Source organism: Mustela putorius, unplaced genomic scaffold (genome assembly GCF_011764305.1).
Source record: "Mustela putorius furo isolate JIRA1106 unplaced genomic scaffold, ASM1176430v1.1 tig00003869_pilon_pilon_pilon, whole genome shotgun sequence".
Lineage (NCBI taxonomy): Eukaryota > Metazoa > Chordata > Mammalia > Carnivora > Mustelidae > Mustela > Mustela putorius.
In genome coordinates this window covers 11,629,651-11,647,968 of record NW_025422021.1, presented here as the reverse complement: position 1 = coordinate 11,647,968, position 18,318 = coordinate 11,629,651, and the positions used below count along the sequence as shown (strand labels likewise).

The following is an 18,318-nucleotide window of genomic DNA, read 5'->3' as shown; positions in this document are numbered from 1 at the left end:
AAATGCACAGTTTCATCATTTTTAGATGTGCAGTTCATTGACATTAAGTACATTCTCTGTGTTGTGCAACCATCACCACCATTCATCTCTAAGACGTTTTCATCATCCCCAAAGATGCTGTACTTATTAAACAGTTAATATTAAGAAACTTATAATATTTTTGGAATCTCTTTGAATAGAGCTTGATATACATCACATAAAACTATTTCAGCTTTGATTCATTTCTAAGAATAAATTATATAAAACATAACATGCTGTGTTTTTAAATTTTCCTAATTGTCTCTGGTTGTTACTATTAGTTTGTGAAACGATTTCTTAAAATGGCAAATGTGGTCTTTTGATTTTATATATATTATGTTACCATTATATGTAATTTTCATGTATTACATATAATTTGAAGTTGAAAATATCCATATTTATATAATGTAAAATTTGTATAACTCATTATTTTAGGAAACTCAAGAGTATACTCGAAATGTTGTTAGATACTGCCTTGAAGCTCTTCAAGATTGGTTTGATGCTATTAACTTTGTAGATGAGGTATGTATATTTTTGACATATATAAAGGCACTTAAGAAAAGTGTTACATCTCATTTAACTGAAAATAATGAATATCTTTTCATGGGATAAGGCAAAGAAGTTAGGATGAGGATATTACCATTAAGTTTAAAAAAGGAGAGGTGGACGATCAGTTCTTTGACATTTATGAGATTCTGAAGTGTACTAATCATACTTGCTTATAATTCCTTTATCTGTTATGAAGGGTTTATGTCTCCATATTTCTCAGGAGTAAAAGTTAGTTTCATTTAGAGGGGTTAAAGTGACAGTGCAAATGTGGATAGGATAGGAGAGTTTAATGGAAAGGGTGTTACATCTTCATTAATTGGTCAGGGTTCTGTGGGCTTGAACAAAGGTGATTGTTATTAATAATGAGCTGAGAAGAGTTGGCACAGAACATACTCTGTATGAATTAAACAAGGGCTTGCTTGTAAATAGCTCAAGTTTTCTCTCAGAAGCCCCTTTTATTTCTTTTATAAAGTGGGTTCACAGTATGCCATATGCATAAGGAGGGCCGTGTTTCAGACCACTCCAACTCCCCCATCTCATTTCTGAATCCTGGGCAGATGGAACTCCTGCTGTCTGTATGTCTGTCTCTCTCTCTTTCTCTCTCTTTTTTGAGGGTGGGGAATTTTTTTCTTTTTCTTCACCTTTCTTTAAAAAATTTTTTTGATACAGTCACAAACTTACTGAAAATTTGGAAGTGGAGAACAGAGAACTTTGTTTTCTTGAACCATTTGACTTGATGCCCATTACTCTCAAATACTTCAGTGTGTACTTCCTACAAGCAAGGGCTTTGTCTTATACAACCAGATACAATTACAAAAATTAGGAAGTTGACGTTAATGTATAATTACTGTCCAATCCTTAGAATTCCTTCATGTTTTATAAATTGTACACTGTTGTCCTTTATAGCAAAATCATCCTATTCTGAATCCCATGTTGCATTTAGTCATCATGTCTCCAGTCTCCTTCTGGGACAGTTTCTTATTTTGAAGAGTACAGCTAGCTCAGTTATGCTATAGAACACCCCTCAGTCTGGGTGTGTCCCATGATTAGATTCAGATTATGCCTCCATACATACTTTCAACCTGTTTTACTCCTTTGCCCTCTCTAGGATTAGTCACTCAACTGGAACTTCTCTCATTTCAGTTCTCATTTGTATTTGAAACTTAGGAGGTATTGTTGAAATGGTAGCATCACTAAGACAATGCTTTGAGGAAGGGGAAAACACCATTACACACATGAAATTAATTGTTGAGGTCAGGGGTGGAGTTAAGGACACTTAGAATCATGTATGGTATATAGAGCAGCTGAACTTGAGGAAATAGTAGATTTATTTTTCACACAGAAATATTTTAGGAATTTATTGAATATTGGAAAGAATTTAAAGGGATTTTTAATAGAAGAGAAAATAAGCATAGAACTTAAGGAATCACACAGTATAGTTTGTTTTTTAAGGTATTTTCAAAGTTTTTTGTTTCTTAAAGTGCTTTGGCATATTTGTTCCTCAAAACAACCCTTCGAAGTAGAGAAGGTATTATCTCCCCCCCACCCCCCACCTTTTTTGTATAATGTACAATGGAGATGCAAAGATATTAAATGAATTGCCTATAGTTGCATAGCAAATTACTGGTAGTTCTGAGTCTAGAGCCCACATCTCTTAATTCCTTGTCTGGTAGTATTTCTTTTTCTTTCTTTCCTTTTTTTTTTTTTTTCTTAAGATTTTATTTATTTGAGAAAAAGAGGGAGAGAGAAGGCGAGAACAGGGGGTGGGGAAGAGCAGAGGGAAAGGAATAAGCAGACTCCCCACTGAGTACAGAGCCCTATGTAGGGCTCAGTCTGTGGACCCTGAGATCACACCCTGAGCTGAAATCAAGAGTTAGACGCTCAACCAACTGAGCCATCCAGGTGCCCCTTGTCTGGTAGTATTTCAGTGCTGTTGGCTATTTTCAGTGGAAAGAGCTATAAAGTCAAGCAGACTCAAGTATAAATTCTGGCTCTGCCACAAACCAACTAGCTATATGGTCTTAGTTTTTCTTTTTTAAGATTTTATTTTTATTTATTTATTTGAGAGAGAGAGTGTGCGCACACACGAGCGGTGGGGGGGAGGAATAGAGAGAGGGAGGGAGAGAGAGAAACCCAAGCAGACTCCCCGCTAAGTGTGGAGCCCAACCTGGGGTCCAATCCTATGACCTGGAGATCACGACCCCAGCCTAAACTGAGAGTTGGACATGTAACCGACTAAGCCACCCAGGTGCCCTTTAAACAGGTTTTTAAAAGTTATTTTATTTTAAACATTTTTTAGCATTGCTGAATCCATCTCATCTGTTTATTTGAAGATAATATTATTAGCTAATGAGGATTGACTATGAGGCATGTTACACTTGTGATAAATATTTCTTTTACCATTCTTGTGAGTGAATATCAGAAGTTATTGGGGTAGTCTAGCACAGATTAAATAAATCTTTTGAACTGAATTAACACAAATCAAACAGTGATATTAGAAACAAGGGATAGAATAAATTTCCCAGTAAGTCAGGCCATTTAAGAATCCTCAAATACATGAATATCCTGTAGGGCAATGATTATGAATATGTGGCAGGGTAGTTTGATTGGAGTTCTTTGATGAGAGGGAAGTAGTATACTTATTAGGTACTTATTGAAGTAGAATATATTGAATGTTTGCTGCTTAAAAAACACTGGAGATAGGTGATGAAACAGTCCCTAATTTAAGGAAATGGGAGAAAGGTAAATGGTTAACATGATTCTAGTGCTCCTGTAAAGTTGTGACCAGGTACTATGGGGGAGAATAGAGTGTAGTATCTGATTTAGCTTGAGGGATTTAGGAAATGTTTCCTAGAGGAAATGTCATTTCAGCCAAGTCTTAAGGATATGTTAATCCATTGGGAGAAGGGATGTGTAGTATTTGAGGCAGAGAGAACAGCATAGAGGCACAAAAGATTGGTGAGTTAGGGATACTACCTGTGGTACATGAGTTTATGTGACAGGAGATGAGGCTGGAGAGGTAAGCTGTCTTCTCAAGGGTTAGAAGGTTATCAGGGGGTTAGAACTATAGGGAACCATTAAAGGATTGTGAATGGAGGAGGTACAAGATTTAATTAATGTTCTGGGAAGATCACCTCCTGGAACATATGGAGGTTTAAATAGCTTAAGGTATTTTTGAATGCAAGGAAAAAAACATTCTTGAGGCAGCTTAATTTAGGGGAGGCCTAATTTCTTGTGAGTACAAAGTGGGTATCTCAGGGATCTTATGGCAGCCTCAGTTCCTGAGGAACTGAGTAGAAAGCTGAACAGGAGCTCCTGTCTTTGGCCTTTGCTTTGCCCTATTTACCTTATTTTTTCTTCCCCTTCTGTGTATTGGCTTTCTGTGCTTCTTGGCCTACCTATGTGATGAAGTTATTAAAATTTCAAGCATACATCAAGATTCTGAGGATGTCTCTGAATCCAACATCCACTTTTTTTAAAAAATAAAAATTTAAAAGATTTATTTATTTGAGAGAGAAAGAGTGAGTGAGTGCACGAGCTTGGGGAGAGGCAGAGGGAGAGCAGGAGGGAGAGAGAATCCTCAAGCAGACTCCCTACTAAGCAGGAGCCTGACATAGGGCTCGGTCTCACAGCCCTGAGATCATGACCTGGGCCGAAATCAAGAGTTGGATGCTTAATGAACTGAGCTACCCAGATGCCCCCCAACATGAAGTTTTTTAAGAGAAAACTTATTTCTTATTGTTCAGGTTGTGTGAGATATCTTCTGCCCCGATTCCAATTAGATATGGCTATAAATGACTGTCAGGCTCCATTCTGTCTGTGTGTTCAGGAGATGGAGTAGGGAGAGATGTTCTGAAAAGATGGGGAGAGTTGTGAGCTTGGCAGATAGCACAAAGGTGTGTCATGGAGAGTAAGAATAGAAAGCAGGAGGTGTTACTGAAATCTAGGCACTAAATGTTGTTGAGGGCTGAGCTAAGGTTAGGGGCAGTGTGGAAACAGGGAAGGAAGTTGATTAAGAGATATTTGGAAAAGCTAATAAACACGATTTGGTGCCTCATCAGATGTTGGAGACTTGTGAGAGGGAAAGAATCTACACTTCAGATTTGAATTACTAGGGAACTGGAGAAGAAACATTGAGGAGGATTGCATTTTAGGACAAAGATGCTGAGTTTAGTTTGGACCCGAAGTATTTGTGGTTCGCATAGACTATTAAGTGATGATGTTCAGTAGACACTGGAATGTAAGGTTTGGAATTTAGGAGCGAGACTTCTGCTAAGATTTGGGAGTCCTCTTGGTCGAGTTGGCAGTCCAAGCTGTGAATCTGGATAAAGTCACCTAGAAGGAGAGGAGTAGAAAGCTGAGAATGATGTCTGACAACCTCCGTTTTATATGGAAGCAGTGGAAGAAGAGTTTAGCAAGTGGCTAATCTGTCACATTAAAAAAGAAGGGATTATGGAGTATAATGCTGCAGAAGAGTATGAACTTAAGAAATACTAAAGCCTTGAAAGACACGACAGAGTCCATGACTTTGTAGGTAATAGTACTATGTGTTGGGTACTATGTTAAAGATAATCCTCACAGTTGTCCTGCTGCTTATTATTTCTGTTCTACAGGCCAGTCATTTTGGCATGGAGAGTTTGAGTTTCTTGCTCACAGCTTATAGCTGGAGGTGGCAGAGTCAGGGTTTGAACTCATGCAAATCTAGCTTTTAAGAGTCTGACTGTCCTTAATACCTTCAGAGGAAATTGAGGGAGATTCTGATTTAGCTAGTTAGTATAGAATACCTTACTCAGGTGATTATAGTAATGTGGGAGCAAACTTATTTTTAGTTGTAAAATAAGCATAACATAAAATTTACCATCAGGCATTTTTAAGTTTATTTTGAAGTATAAGTAGTGTTAAGTATATACACATTGTTCTGCAGCGAAACTCCAGAATTTTTCATGTTTGAAAACTGTAACTCCTCATTTTCCTTTCCTTTCCAGCCCCTGACAACTATCATTATGTTTTCTGTGTATGATTTTGACTATTCTGTGTACTTCATATAAGTGGAATCATACAGTATGTCTTTTTGTGACTGACACTTCACTTTGGATAATGTCCTTAAATTTCTTACATGTTGTTCCATTTATCAGAAATTCCCTCCTTTTTATGGAAGGCAAACAAAAAGAAAACTAAGGGATGGTGACATATTGCAACTCTTTATAACTTTTTTATAACTTTATACCAGTATTACATCAGTATAATTGAATGTTCTGGATAAAGTTTTTTTTTTCTTAATTTTATCCAGAAAATATTTGTAAAAGCATTTAAAAACAAACAATACCTTTTTAATTTTTAATTTTTTTCTTATTTGTTTAAGAAGGACAGTTGTTATATAGTTTTGTTCTATAGTGATAGAATGATCCATGGGATTTGTAGATTTAAAATACAATTTTTATAATATTTACAAGAATGTCAGAGTTCCTTGATACATACGGTACTAAGCTTTCTCAAGGAGGGTGTGTGTTCAGTGCCAGTGTGGGGAGCAACTTATCCAGCTTGTGAACATAGGCAAGCCCTTCCCCTGTACCTCACTCTAGGACTGTGATCAGAGCCTCTTACCATCTGAGTACAACAGTGGAGTCCAGACTGGCTCTTCAGTCTTAAGTTTCCAAGCTTGAACTTCCCTACTTATAAAATGAGAACATTAATAGTTTATACTCCATAGAGTTCTTCTCAGGATTAAATGAGGTAATGTGAGTCAGGTCAGTTGTGATTATTGTTCTGGTTACTACCGTCATGTTTGGTGTGCATGCATTTGAAGATTCCCAAATAGGCTACTGTCAAGGGAAATCCATTCCATCCCTTGTTCTGTGCTAGATGCTTCGGAGGATTCAGCCTTGAGTTGTATATAATTTCTGCCTTCAGAAACCTGCAGTTAGGCATTTCAAATGGAATTAATTTTATCTATTCAGTGGTTTTTTAAAGCTGTATCATCTAAAAGTTTAAGTTTTGTTAAAAAGGTATAGGAATAAATCAAGGTAAGTGTGGTTTTAGCATTCTGAAACCTTTGAACTTAGCATTCTGAAACATTCTTTGACTTGTGGATTTTGTTTGTTTATTCCAGCCAGCACCTAACCAAGTCACTTTTCATCTTCCCCTTCATCGTTACTATGCTATGTTTTTGAGTAAGGTAAGATTATTGTCCAGCAATTTTTTTTTAAAATATTGGAAATTAAGTGTTGAATTAGTAATTTTTTCTTTCATAATTTTTAGGCCGTGAAATGTCAAGAACTAGATTTGGATTCTGTTTTACCTGATCAGGAAATGTTAATGAAACTAATGATTCACCCACTCCAAATTCAAGTATGTATTCAGGCTTTTATTTTAATTGAATTTCTTGGTTATGTGGTTCATTCTTTATTTTATTTTTATGCCTTAAATTTACATTGTTGTTATAGCCAAAATGTTTGAAAAAAAAATTTTTTTTTAAACTTAGATATTTTTGCTAGATTATAGTTTGGTCTTTTTTTTTTGTCCTATGAAACTTATATTTAGTTACAATTTCCCCAGGAATTCTTTTCACTGTATTTACTCATAGGGAAGTTTCTTTCTTTCTTTTTTATTTTTTTTATTAACGTATAATGCATTATTTGTCCCAGGGGTACAGGGCTGTGAATCATCAGACTTACACATTTCACAGCACTCACTATAGCACATACCCTCCCCAATGTCCATAACCCAACCACCCTGTCCCCATCCTCAGTTTGTTTCCTGAGATTAAAAGTCTCTTATGATTTGTCTCCCTCCCGGGTCCCATCTTGTTTCATTTTTCCCTCCCTTTCCCCCGACGACCCTCATAGGGAAGTTTTTAACATACTACAGCACTGTTTTGAGAGTCAGGAGACCCAACAGATTTCTGGCATTAGTACTACATCAATTTAATTACCATGTTGTTTGGGGTAATTTGATTCTTAGTTTCCCCATCTGAAAAATGAGAGGAGAGAAAAGAGGATTTTCATGCATAAGCACTATGGTTTCTTTCAGTTCTAATACTATAATTTTGTGGGCCAACTGCTTATGTATAGTAGATGGACTGGCACTTTAATTTGTTTTTCCTGGCAATTTTAGATTTTTTTTTTTAATTTTATTTATTTATCAGAGAGGGGGGGGGAGAGAGCAAGCACAGGCAGACAGAATGGCAGGCAGAGGCAGAGGGAGAAGCAGGCTCCCCGCCGAGCAAGGAGCCCGATGTGGGACTCGATCCCAGGACGCTGGGATCATGACCCGAGCCGAAGGCAGCTGCTCAACCAACTGAGCCACCCAGGCGTCCCAATTTTAGATTTTTTAATTATCATTGAACTTTCACACTGCGGGTTAAGAGCAAGTAAGAGATGAAGTTATGACTGTGCTTGGTTTTAATTGATGCAGGACGCAAATACATGAAGAATTAAATATTAATGTTATGAAACATTATAATCTGACCTTCTGTTACCTGCTAATTATTTGAAAAATGACTAGTTTGGGACAGTCAACTTTGTTTTATACTTGTTCCTGTGTTTCTTTAAGCATAACTTAATTTTTTTCTCGAGAAGGAAGGTGTTAAATGTAAGTGTCATTGATTCCTCATGAAAGATTTCATTGAAAATTGTTATAAATGTTTGCTGGAATCATGGAAAACTAACTCATGTATAAATTCCAAAAGAAGGGATTGTATGAGCACATTAAGTGAGCACATACATTTAAAAGCTCATACATTTTAAGTACCTAATGAGCACTTAAAAATTTTAAAATATGTATTTGAATTGGATATTTTAAACTAACATGGGTCAGGATGTCATGCTTATGGTCTGATCAAGTTATAAAATATTTTGAAATGATTATTCATTGTAACATGTTTTTCATAAAGATTAAATTTAGAAGACTTCTTTAATTTACTTAATTTTTGGTTTACTAGGCAAGTCTTGCTGAAATCCATAGCAATATGTGGGTAAGAAATGGTCTACAAATCAAAGGACAAGCTATGACCTATGTCCAGTCTCATTTCTGTAATTCCATGATTGACCCTGACATTTACTTACTACAGGTAAGCCAACTTGATAATGCAGATATTGTACTTTACAAATATGGGATTAGTTTAGAGAGGTGACTCAGTGATGACACAGAGGGGTCAGTGCTCTTGAAAGAATTTATTACTTAAATTTCCCAAGAGAAGGAGGTGTGCGATGCCATACAGAGCCGTAGAGGAAGCATTAGATTTTGGTCAAGTGGTAGGAGCAGGGGCAAGGGGCAGTCCTAGAGCAGAACCTTTTTTTGGCATTTGCATAGGAAGGACAAGACAGGGTAGGGGAAACAGTTTAAGATTGGTTAGTTTGAATAATTCCTGTGGACTTGGGGGCATCAGAGCTGACCTTCCCGATCTGGTGCTTGGTCTTGGGTTGGTTTAGGGCAGGGGGAATATTGGCTTGCTGTGTGAGAGTTAGATAAAGGGGGTGATTGACTTGCTTGAAGGATGTTTACTGCTGGGTAAGTTGTTTACAGTCTTTAGGAATAGCTTTAGGAATATTTACTATTCATAGGTAGATGGGAGAGAGGTGGTCTGTCTCCATGTCGCAAGCCATCCCGCCTCCAATGTCAAAACATAAGATACAGAACACAAACGAACAACATAATTAATATAAGAAATGAAACAATATTGAGAAATAAAATTTCTTTCTTTCTTTTTTTTTTTTTGTCTTTTAAAGGTTTGTGCTTCTAGACTTGACCCAGATTACTTTATTTCATCTGTCTTTGAAAGGTAAGCATAGTTTATTAAGACAGGTATTAGGAAGTATTTGGAATTTAAGTTGATTTTGTTTTAACTTAAAAAAAATCTGTCTCAAATATTTCTTATTATAGATTTAAGGTAGTGGATTTGTTGACAATGGCGTCACAACATCAAAACACAGTACTTGATGCAGAGCATGAGAGATCGATGTTAGAAGGCGCTCTTACATTTCTTGTGATTCTTTTAAGTCTTCGTTTACATTTAGGTAAAAAGCACTCATACTAATCCTTGGGTATTAACTATCCTCCCTTTCCTCCCCTCTCCCTGTGGTAGTAAATTGCTGATGGAAAAAAGAAAAGGATTTGGATATTTTTAAACATTGTTTCAAATTCTTGACATGATGTATAGTTGTTATTCCTTTTAGAATATTTTTTAAAAAACCCTTTATTTAAGGGAGCTGCAAACAGTAGGTTATTTAAACTCGTTATATTTGGGGCATTGCAGACTTTGCTCTTTAATTTTTGGAGTTTCTCATTTTTTGTAAAACAGCTTAATAAAAAGTGTGGTAAGTTGTTTGTTTAAAATTTATATATTTTCAGGTTTATTAATTCTCTTTTTAATTGTTTTAGGGATGTCTGATGATGAGATTCTCAGAGCAGAAATGGTAGCCCAGTTGTGTATGAATGACAGGACACATAGTTCATTGCTGGACCTCATATCCTTTTAAAAGTTTAATTTTTTTATTAAATACAGGATCTAAACAATGATTTGTACAGATTAAAGATATATCACTCTTGTGGTTAAAAAATATTTTTAGAGTTGAAAAATAGTGTGGAAAAGAACTTCAGTTGTTTGTTCAACTGTGTGTTCAGGGCTAGTGGCAGATGTTTTTGCCATTGTTACCTGTCAGGGAACTCTTACTGGCCTTGGTTAGACTTCAGAACTGATAGCTCTGGGTACCCAAGGATCTGCCCTTCTAGGACAGCATTCCTGAAAGGAAGCTGGACACATTGTAAAAGGCAGCTATGTCTACTTTACTGTATACCTAGGTTGGAATTCATGGCTTAAATTTAAAGGCATACTTTATAATTATTACCAGGGTTTTAAACATTTTAAGGATTTTTTTTTCTTAGAATTCAGTCTTCTTCTTCTTCTTTTTTTTTTTTTTTTAAAGATTTTATTTATTTATTTGAGAGAGAGAGGGACACAGAGAGCATGCTCTGGGGCAGGGGCAGAGGGAGAGGGAGAAGTAGGTTTTTCAGTGAATAGGGAGCCCTATGCAGGGCTCGATCCTAGGGCGGAATCTAGGTCCTAGGGCTAGGACCCTAGGCCTAGATCTAGGCCGAATCCTCGATCCTAGGGCTCGATCCTGAGCCAAAGGCAGACTCTTTTTTTTTTTTTTTGAATATTTTTTTAAATTAAATTTAAATTAAAAAAAATTTTTTATAAACATATAATATATTTTTATCCCCAGGGGTACAGGTCTGTGAATCACCAGGTTTACACACTTCACAGCACTCACCATAGCAGATACCCTCCCCAATGTCCAAAAACCCATCCCCCTTCTCCCAACCCCCCTCCCCCCAGCAACCCTCAGTTTGTTTTGTGAGATTAAGTCACTTACAGTTTGTCTCCCTCCCAATCCCATCTTGTTTCATTTATTCCGAAGGCAGATTCTTAATGGCCTGAGCCACCCAGGCATCCCTTAGAATTTAGTCTTAAACCAGGAGGTTTATTTTTTTCCTTTTCTTTTTTTTCTAAATGACTGAAAGAGAGAGAGTGAGCACAAGCAGGGACAGCGGCAGGCAGACGGAGGTGGGGAGCAGCATACTCCACCGCAGAGCAGGGATCCCGAATGAGGGGGCTTGATCCCAGGACATGGGCTCAGACCTAACCGACTGAGCTATCCACATGCCCCAAGCCAAGAGATTTTTAAGGGCAAACTTTATATCATCTATAAACTTACAAAACTTATGGTTCTTTGGGTAGGACAGAACATATAATATATATTTTATTATTTTTTAAGTTATTGTTAATAACATTTTAGACAAAGATTGTGTTATTTTGTGATAAGAATTTATTTCGTAAAATTTGGACTGAGCTTACTTTGCATATTATGAATATGTTTGGAATAATTGGCTAAAATTTTGTGAAATAACTTCTGTGGAATGCCTTGAAGACTTTCATAAGTGGCATCAATTTGATATTTGATAATTTCATTCAACTGTTATATAATGTATATAGTGCTGTACCTGAGCAAAAGCACTCTTCCATAACTTTGAATTTAAAAGATAAATTAATTAATTGATATGAAATCAATGGAAAAAGGATCTTTGTGGCTTTCTGGTTTTCTTCTTTGTAAAAATTTGTTTAGCATCGTTTTCATTTTTCTTTGAGGATGAAATTTTGCGTTTTTGGAGAAATAGTCTGCTCATAAAAATCTTAGCTAATTTTTAGCATACTGTTTTTGATTCTCTAAAGGAAGATATAACATTTGTAAAATGAAGAAAATGGAGATAAATTTTAAAAAACTTTTTTTTTTCATTTCCTGAGATTTAGCTAATTTCTTTGGGGGGAAATAAACGGGAACTACTTTAGCATTTAATTTATTAATAGGCTTCTAGATTAAAAATATTTTAAAAGTTCACAATTAAAAAAAAAATTATTATTGAGCCCTTGTACTGTATAGCCCTCTTGTGGCCAATTTTCTATATTACAGCCAATTACTCTGTTTTAACAAAAGTAGTTAGAAACTAGAGTACCTTGGTAATTTTATACTTAAAAGGGGGATTTAGGCATTTTTTTTCTTGACACATACATCATATTCCAGAAAATCCAAATCCCAAAAGTGGCATTATTCCAGGCAGTTACAGTTTTGAATCAGTTCTTTCAGCTGTAGCTGATTTTAAGGCTCCTGTTTTTGAACCTGGAGGTTCTATGCAGCAAGGCATGTATACTCCTAAAGGTACGTCTATATACATGAACATTTTCTTTCAAAATCAGTTTTCTGAATGTGATTTGTTGTGTATAGTACAAGAAAATGTTTTGCTTTTTATGTATTCAGTTTTGAGTTTTTATGGTATACAGTGATATTGCTTCTATTTATTTACAAATCTATGGTTTTATGTTATATTAAACTGTTTTAGATGACTCTAAATTAGAAGAAGAACTTTATATATAAATTCTAGTTCATTTTCATAAGTGAATAAAACTATATACTTAAAATTTTTTAAAAACGTATTTTCTCTCTAAATTTGATTTTGAAATAGTTCTCAGCACCCCAAATTTAACTTGAAACAGTTTAAAATTAAAATCTGTATAGAATATTGATTACATTTTCTTACATTTTTTTTTTCCTTAAGTGGTTGGTTTTCCAAGGTTTTCTCCCTGACTTCATAGAGACATGCTTGACAAGAGCCAGAAGTAGGTGAAGTCTTCATTCACAGTCTTGTCTTTCTTACTTTCACATGTTCACTAATCTAAGTTAAAATTCTGAAGGAGGCACTTACATGCTTCTTGACTTCCTTCTTGACTTCCTCAAGACGCTTTGTTTAACTGAAAACTGATGCCCACATAGAAGTTGTAAATAGCACATCCTGTGTTTGGCAAAACACAGCAGAATAAGCCTGATCATGTGGGATTTTTTTTCCAGGAGATCACAAAGGTAAATCCAGAGTCTCTGGTAGCAGTGTATATTCCATTAACGGAAAAGCACAGTGTTTCTTTATTGTAGATAATACTTTGCATCTAAAGTTCAGATGAATTTTTGGTGTGGAGTAGTACAGTGCTTAATAAGGTGTAATGTGAGGATTACCTTTGTCATACTTACTTGTGGTCCTTATTAAAAATATGGGTTTCTATGCCTCAGCCCCAGTCTGCTCTCATCAGGATCTCTGGGGATAGATTCTGGGAATCTGCATTTTAACAAGCTCTGTAAGGTGATTGTCATGCACAGTAAAGTTTGAGACACTGAGATGGAGCATTGGGCTTTTGAAGATTAGAGTCAAGAAACTAGTTTTCATATGCAAATACAGTATTGAATTGTGTTAGTTTGTGTGTTATTGAGAAAAACAGTCTCTTAACTTTGGATTTGACTTATTTGTAAAAAGAGTTGGAATGCATCAGAGTTTTAAAGGCTTTTTAAAAGTGGTTGAAATAAACCTTTAGTTTTGGGGAACTAAACCTTAAGTAAATCTGTTACACAAAACCAATGAAAGCAGACCTGCTCTTGTTAATGTGGGTGTGGGTAGTGGACATCATTTCTCATCTGTTTTGTCATCTCCTTGCTCCTGAAGTGGCCCCAGTTAAACTTCTATGGGAGTCCACAGAACACTAAAGTCTGCTAGACTAGTTAATCACTAAAGCTTTCTTCTGTTGCTATGGTTTTATAATTCTGGTAAAAAAACATTGGCATTTTAATTGTACAGATTAATAGATTTAACAGTGAAGGACAATAAATGATAATAGATATAATAACAAAGGTCTTTGTCTTTGTGGAGGCCTATCTTAAGGATCTTAAGTCATACTTATGAGAGATAATTTAAGATGAATGAATGGTCTGTTACATGAAAATAGGGACAATTGTTAACAATTTCTTATGCCAGGAAGTTGAAATTACAGTAGATGTATAGAGAGAAACTTAAGCTTCTTAATGTTTTCAGATGCTAAGAATTTTGCTAGAATGAGATGGGAAAAAATCTAGGCAAGATATACTCTTGAGGCAGTGGTTTCTAAAATTACTATTCTCAGGCCATGTTGTAGATTTTTACCACATCTGAATACCATCTCTTTTATTATATACCTCGTCTGCTGTATATCTCTAAATGGATTCACTTTTTTAAACTTTACCTCCTGCTGAGCATGATTATTAGTGAGATTGTGGGTTTTATATACAATGTGCAGTTTCCTAATATATGTTATAATTGTAGAGTTACTAAAATGAAAATCTTTGTACACTTAAACTCATCTGTGTACTACCAGTTATACACATACCACACATAAGGTGATGGTTCCTAACTCTGAAGACGGTAAGGTGATCAATGATCAATTTTTACAAACCAAAATATTACAAAGTAGGACTCTTGAAAATCAGTGGCTCATTAGTTCTTTAATTTAGTTTTCATATTTATATCTCTGAATATTTTCAAAGTTGTTAATGCATTGTGTTTCTTACATTCTGTTGTCACTTTACAAAAAAAAAGATGAACTAAACCTTTATAGTGAAGCTTTATCACATTATAACACCTTTTTTACATTTTAATAGTTTTTGCTCATTAGTTCTTGCTGACTTAATATTCATAATGATGAAATTATGATTCTTGACTTAGAATAGTAGTCACAATATCAGGCTTATTAAAGAAAATATATAATCAAATTAAACTATCCCATCTTATGAATTTAAAATATACTTAAATGTACTTAGTCATCAAGGATTGACTGAAGTCAGTGTTTTGTTTCTACTTTCTTTTGAATAATAGCTGAAGTCTGGGATCAGGAGTTTGACCCTGTCATGGTCATTCTTCGAACAGTTTACCGTAGAGATGTGCAATCTGCAATGGACAGATACACAGCATTGTAAGTCTGTTGTTATATTAGTATAATAATGGGTGTTTTCTATTTATGTAGAAAAATTTCAGTTATAACACAACTGTGATATGCTATCATTGAAGTATACTCTTAATCTTTAGGAGAGAAAATAATATTCTGAGATTAAAAAAATGTCTTCCAGATATTTTTGTTCTCAAGATTCTTGATGCAGATCTGATAAATTTTATAAAATGTCAGAAATAGACATAAATTAAAAAAAAAAAACACACTTAGTTGCTATTTGACCAGTCGGATGCAAAACCTGGTTTTATGTTGTTCTACTTTTAAACCAGTAGAGGAGGCACAAGTTAAGAGAATAAAATTGTCTGCTGTCAGAGATGATGAGTATTTACAAAAAGTGTGGTGATGTTGCTGTGTTTTTCACAACTGGGAAAATAGCTAAAGCAAATTAAATTTTATTGTAAATATTTAACAAAGTGGTTCAAAATGATTGCAGAAAAAAGTTTTGAAGAATATCTTTTCAATGAAGAATTCATTTTTGTTTGCTGTTTTTGTAGACTATTTAAAAATGTATTGCTGAATGCCATATAATATCTTTTATCTGCTTTTCTAAAGCATATATTAAATATTTTAAAACAAATTTTATTTTTATGTTTTAAAACAAGTTTTAAATATAAAAATTTCTTTGATCTTGAGAAAATATTTGTCTATCCAGGTGTAAATATAGATATTAGGTATAATTGAAACTTTTCTTTTGCCAAGACTTTGCAGTAATAGATATATGTTGAATTTTTGATCCATCACAGATATATCTGAAGTAGTTTGTAATGTAGAGTTTTAGCAGACCCCTCCCTTCTCCTCAAAACAAAGACAGAAACCAAACCTAGTTCAGCCATCAGCATCTCTCTCTACCTTTCTCTAAAACCCTTGGAGAAATAGTCTGAGGTTCTTCATACTCTCTTTCTTTTTTTAAAAAGATTTTATTTGTTTGAGAGAGCGAGCAAGCACGTGCGCTCAAGCAGGGGAGGGACAGAGGGAGAGGGAGAAGCAGACTCCCCACTGAGCAGGGAGCCTGATGGGGGGCTGATCCCAGAATCCTGGGATCAACACGTGAATAGAAGGCAGACCCTTAACTGACTGAGCCACCCATGTAACCCTGGGAGAGCACTTCTAATCGTCTGTCTCCAGTTAACCAAGGTACCAGGTGCTGCTGGTTTCTGAGCCTTTTGAGGATTCTGTGGTGTTACTTGGATTGATGCTCAGTGATTTGGTTTTCTTTTCTTTTTTTTTTTTTTAAAGATTTTATTTATTTATCAGAGAGAGAGAGAGGGGGGGGGAGAGAGCGAGCACAGGCAGACAGAATGGCAGGCAGAGGCAGAGGGAGAAGCAGGCTCCCTGCTCAGCAAGGAGCCCGATGTGGGACTCGATCCCAGGACGCAGGGATCATGACCTGAGCTGAAGGCAGCTGCCTAACCAACTGAGCCACCCAGGCGTCCCGTGATTTGGTTTTCTTAACGCTACTAGATGAGTTACCAGGTGTCCATATGCTTCCTAGTTAACAAAATCTTTAGTTTTTTTTTTTTTTGTGTGTGTGACTTTCCCCATCTTTGTGGCTTTTGTTCTTTAAAAAATACCATCACTATAGTTCTCTTGGAGTTTTGGGTGAAAGTAAAATTAAATACTTAACATTCTTTCTTTGATTTTTAGCTTCAAGTGCTTAATTTGTAACTCACTTTAATTTGCATTGCCTGGATTACTAGGTGAGATTGAGCTTTTAAAAAATCTGTTGATTTCTTTCCATGTTTCTTGCTGTGAGAACTGTGTATGGGTTATTTTTTGCCAGTTTTTCTATTTTTGCAGTTTATTAGTTCTCAAGCTTTCCTTTTTACATTTAGATCTCTAATCCATCTGGAATTGATTTTTGTTTGTGGTAGTGATTCATTCCTTTCTTACTGATTTGTAATATGCGAATTCTGTCATTTATAGTTGATCCTCATTGTTTGCAAATTCTTTATTTGCAAATTTGGCTACTTGCTAAAGTTTTGAATCCACAGTTAATACTTGTAGTTTTTCCTGGGTATTTGCAGGTGTGTATGAACATGCAGAGTGCATCAGCTGGGGTTGAACAGAGCAAAGTTCTGCCCTCTCTTTCAGCTCTCATACTTTAATCAAGTATTTTTTGTGGTGTATTTAATGCTATGTTTTTGCATTTTTGTTCTTTTTTGTTTGATTTTGCTATTTAAAGTGGCCCCCAAATGTAATACCGAAGTGCTGTCTGGTGTTCCTAAGGGCCAGAGGCTTTGATGTGCCTTCCAGAGAAAATTCATTGTTAGATATGCTTTGTTCATTCATGGATTATAGTGCTGTTGGCTGTGACTTCAGTGGTAATGAATCACTAATATGGTACATTCAGAAAGAGGTAGAGGAAATTCACTGATCTGTACATGAGGTCATTCCCAAAAAGTGTTAAAATAACACTTGTAGTGTGTGATGAAGCTATGGGAAGGTTAAAAGCTAAATTTGTGGACTCGTGAATGAAGACTCATAAAAAAAGTGTAGTGGATAGCTTTGTTGTGAGGCTCAAAGCCAAAGAAATTCCTTTCATGTTTAGCAAGGGTCAGGAAAATGTTAAACCTTTTTTGCTAGTGCTTGGCTGGCTTCCTGTTTCAAAAGGTAGTAAGGTAGTATAATGTGAAAAATTTTAAATATACAGGCAAGGCAGGTTTTGTAGATCATGAGGTGGAAGAATTTGAAAAATACTTGCTAAGAGTTAGAAAAGGGTTCCATGAAAAAGCAGATTTTTCATTGTTATAGGAGTGTCTTGATTACAAGGACATTGACAAATGTAATGCAAATGGAATTTTGATTAACAAAATTGACCTCAGACTTACAGGAACCTAATCCTGTATTTCTTCTGGGAGCAAAAATTAAATGTTTGTGGTGATTTTATAGAAGATAACTACTGTTAATAAAGGCACTTGACTGTATCAGGTATCTTTATGTGTATAGATCTGTATCTCTTTTGTTCAGTTTGTAAATTAATCCCATACTATCACAAATATTGTTAAGTTTCTCTTCTTTCTCCTCTTCTTCATTCTCCTCCTTTCTTCTCTTTTCTATTTACAATAGTTATTCTTGGCTCTTTGCCTAGAATTTTATGAGCATATGAAACTTAGTGATGAAACATAATTGGATTTTGATTGAAATTGTGTTGATTGAAATTAATCAATAGCATTTAGATTAATTCATGGATTAATTTGGTGAAATGCCATCTTTTTAAGTTTTATTTTAATTCCAGTTAGCATACAGTGTTATATTAGTTTTAGGTATATAAAATAGTGTGATTCAGCAACACCATACATCTCCAGGTTCTCATCACAACAAGAGCACTCCTTAGTCCATATCATCTGTTTAACCCATTCCTCCCCTTTGCCCACATCCACCTCCCCTCTGGT

General features: G+C 35.3%; 1 protein-coding gene and 1 long non-coding RNA gene across 10 annotated transcripts in view; one reads left to right on the top strand and one right to left on the bottom strand.

The window, feature by feature from the left end:
• The window catches only part of UBR3 (ubiquitin protein ligase E3 component n-recognin 3), a 239,123-nt gene that overhangs the window by 73,134 nt on the left and 147,671 nt on the right, over window positions 1-18,318 (top strand). For all 8 annotated transcript variants that reach the window (XM_045066843.1, XM_045066849.1, XM_045066846.1 and 5 more), the window contains exons 11-19: window positions 454-540; window positions 6,677-6,742; window positions 6,826-6,915; window positions 8,507-8,635; window positions 9,294-9,346; window positions 9,448-9,581; window positions 9,946-10,031; window positions 12,140-12,281; window positions 14,794-14,890. In XM_045066843.1, coding sequence (XP_044922778.1) covers window positions 454-540; window positions 6,677-6,742; window positions 6,826-6,915; window positions 8,507-8,635; window positions 9,294-9,346; window positions 9,448-9,581; window positions 9,946-10,031; window positions 12,140-12,281; window positions 14,794-14,890 — 884 coding nt within the window. The remainder of the gene's footprint in view (window positions 1-453; window positions 541-6,676; window positions 6,743-6,825; window positions 6,916-8,506; window positions 8,636-9,293; window positions 9,347-9,447; window positions 9,582-9,945; window positions 10,032-12,139; window positions 12,282-14,793; window positions 14,891-18,318) is intronic.
• LOC106004977 overlaps window positions 14,780-18,318 on the bottom strand; it is a 132,635-nt gene continuing 129,096 nt past the window's right edge. For both annotated transcript variants that reach the window (XR_006602528.1, XR_006602527.1), the window contains one exon: window positions 14,780-14,865. This is a non-coding gene — a long non-coding RNA (uncharacterized LOC106004977). The remainder of the gene's footprint in view (window positions 14,866-18,318) is intronic.